This window comes from Scaptodrosophila lebanonensis, unplaced genomic scaffold (genome assembly GCF_003285725.1).
Source record: "Scaptodrosophila lebanonensis strain 11010-0011.00,11010-0021.00 unplaced genomic scaffold, SlebRS2 tig00000129-arrow-arrow-pilon, whole genome shotgun sequence".
NCBI lineage: Eukaryota > Metazoa > Arthropoda > Insecta > Diptera > Drosophilidae > Scaptodrosophila > Scaptodrosophila lebanonensis.
The window spans coordinates 1361515-1367672 of NW_022060583.1; the positions used below are offsets into that span (position 1 = coordinate 1361515).

The following is a 6158-nucleotide window of genomic DNA, read 5'->3' on the forward strand; positions in this document are numbered from 1 at the left end:
ATCTCGTCCCAATTCTCGCTTTCAGGTGGTATTGCGCACAAGAACGGCCAAATCCAAGTTGGCGATCAGCTGCTGGCGATCGATGAACACTCCGTGCAGGGAATTCCGCTGTCGCATGCGACCGGACTGTTACAGAATTTGGGCGATATTGTGGATCTGAAAATACTGCGGACACACGAGCTCGTCAACGGATATGGGACCAGCGACAACATGGTGGCCGGCATGCCCCAGCCCCAGGCTATCTACGCCAAGGTGCAGCGGCGACCGCGCAGTCCCTCCGCCAACACAGACGCCAGCGGTGGTGGCAAGGAGCAGCCTAATGGTGGCGGCAAACAGCGAGATTTTCGCGTCACGCTCTACAAGGATAAAGTCTATGATGACTATGGGTTCTCCGTCTCCGATGGCCTCTATGAGCGAGGCGTCTTTATCAATCGTATACGCACAGGTGGCCCAGCGGATATGTGTGGAATGCTAAAGCCCTTCGATCGCATCATGCAGGTGAGAGACGGCCAACTAAAATGCATCCACGAATGTGCTCTGACAATTTCTCATTCCCTCCCCGATTCTGTAGGTCAATGAAATGAAGACCCAGGACTTCGATTGTTGCCTGACAGTGCCGCTGATCGCAGCTGCCGGCGACAAGATCGAGATGATCATACAGCGCACGGAGTGATGTTCCGCTTATGATCCGCTCATCGCCAAGCTTTATTGCATCGTGTCTGCCAAATCAAGGATTCAATCTCCCGAAATATTTTCACATATTTTTTTTTGCCATTTTTAGATTTAGGGTATCTGTAAGCTAGCTATAGGTGAAATTTTTACCATACTAATGTCACAAGTGGCGGCATATCATGAATTTCTCAGAACTCCATGTTCGTGAGCATACGTATTAATTTCTTTTCTTATTTCACGCGAATGCCTTAAATGTTCAACGACAATAAATAATCACAGCCCTCTGTTTATCATATATATGTACGTATCTGTACTGTATGTACTATATATAATATATATATAGATATATAATATAGATATATAATATATATATATATATTCTATATATAGATATATATATATAAGATATATATATCTAGATATATATATATATATATATATATATATATTATATCTCTCTATCATATATATATTATATATATATATATATATATATATACTATATAGGTAACTCTGGTTCGACTGTCCGAGTTCAATATTTAATATGCGTCTAGTATTCTATAAACAGTAACAGTAACCAAATAATGCCGTTTTAAATTTAATACATACATATACGAGCATACGATTTTATTTATGTATGTAATATTGTACTTTTAATTCGTTTCGTAGTAAATAAAACAAGGAAAAATAATAAGTACACCCTATATGATGACGCTCCTTAAATATATTTTAGTATCCCGAACCGTTTCAGACAACACAAGACAAAGGCTCAGCTGAGGAGAGTTTGTTCGGCTAAGGTCTTAATGGAATGAGCGATCTCTTAAGGGGATTCTGGAGCATTTTCAACCTATGTGCAACCACTTTCTAACAACTGAAGGAACGTGAATCGGGTCCTGTTGCTTACTTACTTAATCTTATATTTCTTCTAATGCAGACGGTTTTTCTTCTCGCATTAAATTGAAAAACACCTGTGCAAGCAATTTCTCAGCAATTACTGCGCAGAATAAGAAATCGCATATAGACTATTAGCTAAATGTTTCAAACTCAGCGTAAATATTATTATTAAGCTTGAAAAGACGTATTAAAAAGAGCTAAATTTGTTAGGTAGCATGGTAAGTACAGTTGGATCGGGTCAGTCTCTTTATAATATCTGCAAATTTTGTAAAAATTACAACTCCTCTGCTGCCCAGGTGTAGATGCAATATAATATTTGCAAAAAATAAAATGTTAATACATATACATATAAATGGGCTTAGCACTTGAATGGCTCTATGTGGAACGTGTTGACTCTATATCGCATTCTTTTTCTATTTATTTCGAGATTAGTACCACATCATAATAGCCTCTGAATCTTAAGAGAGGTTTATATTTTGTATTTTCAGCCAACTTCTGAGAGCGTTCTTGCCTCCCAAGCCTGTTAATATACAACGAAATCCAAGTCTATATAAATCATTGCAGTCTTCTGATGAGTTTTGCCTTAATATAAACTGTTATAGACCCAGTTCCTGAAGTTCCTGAAGCTAATAGATTTATTGAGCAAACATTTATAAGCATAACTATCTAATAAATAGATTTCCAAGTAGAGAGACTTGATGTTTGATCGACCAATCAAAAGTCAGTGAGAACGAAATTTCTGGGCCGCTTATAAGCTAATTTAATGCTATCCTGTATGCCTTGAGAGAGAAGGAGATTTATTCTTCAGTGGTTTTGTGTTTAGAACAAGGACTACTGATTATGATTGCGTCTCCCTTTTGCCTGAAAGCGGAATCAGGGCTATCTGATTATATAATTGGGCGACAATGAAGTAGATTTCAACAATAAGAAATTAGGTGTAAAGAAAAGGCGGAAGAATGATTTATGTTTCTTATCTATTGATGCATATGCTACAAGTATATGTACTAATATTTTTACACATATATTTATTGTCCCGTGTTTTGAACAATCGGTCGAAACTCATGTATATTTATTTGCATTGTCCGGCGGAACAACCATCCGAAGACAAGCTTTTATAGAGAATATCTGTTCTTGCACAAACCAAATATACCCTTTTTACTTTTTACAGGGCACAATAACCCATTGGCCAATAAGCTGGACTATTACAAATACAAATAACTATTCTGTGAGCACATTACGTATAAAAAAGCAGCTTATTTTTATGAACAACTGCAAACGTGAATCTGGCACTTAAGTATAATTGTTTTGTTGCAAAACTTGCTGACGTCGAAAGAGCTGCAAGTAAATATTTTGTTCTTTTTAAATAATGTTTTTCAATGCACAATAAAAATAAAACCGACAGGTATTTCATTTGAGCCGGATGTATGTACTTACGAGTATATACTTAGACCTAGAGTGTAGACGAGTTCACAGTCGAAATACTTGTAAAAGTGTTTTCCATTATTGATTGATAAGGCGTGAACAAATCCCATGGAAACAGAGTCAATTGGGAGAAGGGGTCGCATGCCCCACATTCTATTTAGTGTTAGCTGCTATTTTTAGTCACGTCGCAAGCTAAGTAAAAGCTATTTCGAGACGCCCCGACTTCTGGCGATGAGCTTCACCTTCAACCACTGAGCGCGCTCTTATCAGCAGCTGCAGCAGAGATGCTGCTACGTCAGCCTCCGCGTCATCGTCATCGTCATCGCCGGGCACTACGTGTGAAGCCTCCACTCTTTATTGTCCCACTAGCCACAGACTTGGGGCCGTGCGTTGTTTATGCGCATTACGATGCTGCTGCTGGTGTTGATGGTGTTGATGGTGTTGGTCGGCGATGTCTGGTAAACAAAAACAAATAGGCGGCATTACGAGATGCCCGCAATTTTGATAAGGTGGGAGCGGACTGAACCGGCTCCTAGAGCCCCGCATTGACGTCAATCGCATCGAGATCCTGGTGAAAAGTCACATAAACACCTTGGTACTTTAACTGGACTTTGTACCCGACACTCAACACTTAACACCCAGGCCCAGGGCGAGAATCCGTAACCGAAACTGTCCGATGCTGATAAGCCGACGCTGCTCCGCGACGCTGCTCCGCGTAGTCAGACATTGGCCGTTAAACGTAAACAGCCCGCTGCACCTGTCCATGCGTCCGCTCGTCCGTGCTAAGAGGCTTGTCGCGTGCACACGAAGCATCTTGACATACATATACATACATCTACATATATGTGTGTAATGCCAACACTGATAAGGCTCGTTTGTTATTGTTGTGAATGCACCTATCTGCTTCCCCATGCTGGAGGTTTGGTTGAGATCGCTGTCTACGTCACAGCTTCTGAGATTGTAACTCTGTTTGCTCCACTCTCTGGATAATGGAGCTTTCAGCTCGAGTCCAAAAAAGTAATCAAAGGCAGCAAAGGCATTTAAGAGGCCCTTTCAAGTCTTTTGTCAGCTTCTGGGTATCATCGGCATGACTTTGATCTTCGACTGCTGTTGTTGTTTTTATTGGTGCTGCGGTTTTTATTTTTGGTTATCAGGCAAATGCATCAACAGCAACAATAATAACAACAACAGCAACAATAATAACAACAAACCGTGCAGTCCGCCGTAGCTGTTCTCACAGCTTTGTACTTTGCATCCCGAGTTTATTTATTACACGCGGAGAAAAGTTACGACTCTGAATTGAATTAATGGAGCTGACCCCTAAATTATTTGCATTCTCGTAAATTAATGCGTTCATTCGCTGTGCCTTAGCTTTAAATGTTTTTTGAATTACTGCAATGAACGCTTCCTAATGTCGATTATTCAACTCCTACTTGTATTATGACCAAAATAAAGCAGAATGGCTCTCATATAAATTAAGAAAAGTTCAATCTGTAACCTAGGTTTAATTGATGTGATTAAGGACGCCTTTTTTGAAGTCTTTATACGAGTACTGGAGTATTGGAGCAGTATTTATAAAGTTGTTACCTTAAGTGGACAATAATTTATTTATTGATTTATTTATTTTCTTCGACAAACAATGCAGTCGATGTACATCAAAAAATCAACACAATAGAGAACTTAAACTAAGTAAAACTAAAGAAATAAAAAAGCCTACACAAATAACAAAAATATCTAATAACGAATCCGACACGGTGAGGGAATATTATTTGCCAAACGGCCAGCTATGCCCCGATTCACAGCAGGGAGTAGTCAGATACGTTATTAGACCTATCAAAAAAGAAGTGAAGATGAAAAAATATAGCAATAAAAGATACTTGTAGAAGAAAACAAATTAAAATTAAAATACTTAAATAATAAAAGATAAAATATAAATTAATGACAATGTGTATAAACGAGTCGAAGGCCCGAGTAGCTAGCACTCGTTAGTTTAATATTATGTTTAGTATTAGATAAATAAAAATTTTTGACTTAGAGACACAAGTAGAGAAGAATTTTTGAAATTCTCATCTGCCTTGAACCTAAATAAATCTAAATTTGATCAGAGACGTTAATGGACGTACAAAGTTCATTAAATCGTATTAATTAGGGAAAAGGCTACTATACTTAAGGAATCGCAAAAAACCTACGACTCGGTGGGCAAATATTTAATAGATAATGCGCCGATTCAGAGTAATTAGTGGTCACAAACTCTGAAGGAGATTGTTGAAAGGATACGTTTTTGAGCTGTAAATAGAGAGAGAAACAGAACGAGAGAGAGAAAGAGAGTTCTACCAGGTGTAAGTGAGAAAGAAAATCAAACAAGAAATCAAGAATCAAAGAAACTCCAACTGGGTGGGAGGATTCATTTGTGGTTAACTATTTTCATGGTGTTAATGATTGTTAAACAAAATAGAGAGAAATATTATTATACAGAAAACCCGAAAGAAATTGTGCAATATTTTGTCATTTTGGTCACTTTTCGATCGTTGGAAATATTGCATCATAGGTAAGAAAAACATGATAAAGTTGTGGCAAAGTTTTCTAAACAAATATGTAGACCTGCATGGAAACTCATTTGTGTCAGTTATTTATTAGCTTATTTATTAGTTTTTGTATTCAGTTCTTAGTTAGCCTGCATCGATTCGATGAGGTCCTATTTAGCTTTGAAAATGCCTCTATTTGTGGGTGAATATGATGTATCTAATCTTTGTTTTTGGATTTCCATTAGAGTTTTGTGTGGAATGCAGATGACTACTGAAAGGAGTGCCGCACTGATAGCATTCCTTTATCAGTGCAGAAAACAATAAAACAGCTGCTGAACATTACTTGGCAGTAGTAAGGTCTTGGCCATTGGGAAATACCAAGACTGATTTATGTATGCCTCAAGCTATCTTTAGCTCTTATCGCAGTGACTGCACTTGCCCAAGACGTCGGCTCTGGACAGTGCACTTTCGTGCAGTGTAGAGCAGTGTAGAGCAGTGGACCGCCCCTGCCACCCCGCCGATCCGCCGATCCGCCGCTCGAAGCAACAGCAGCGCTCAATCGAATGCCGAAGCTGAGCTTGCGCTGCCTCTCGGCGACATAAAATTGCGGGTCTTGCAGCTGATCGGCTCAGTGCTGTGTCGATC

At 38.9% G+C, this 6158-nt stretch overlaps 1 protein-coding gene across 2 annotated transcripts in view; it reads left to right on the plus strand.

The window, feature by feature from the left end:
- Positions 1-950, plus strand: part of LOC115628879 (glutamate receptor-interacting protein 1) — a 40612-nt gene extending 39662 nt beyond the window's left edge. For both annotated transcript variants that reach the window (XM_030525135.1, XM_030525136.1), the window contains exons 9-10: positions 26-498; positions 572-950. In XM_030525135.1, the coding sequence (XP_030380995.1) occupies positions 26-498; positions 572-673 (575 nt within the window). In that variant the 3' untranslated portion in view covers positions 674-950. The remainder of the gene's footprint in view (positions 1-25; positions 499-571) is intronic.
- The last annotated feature ends 5208 nt before the right edge of the window (positions 951-6158 follow it).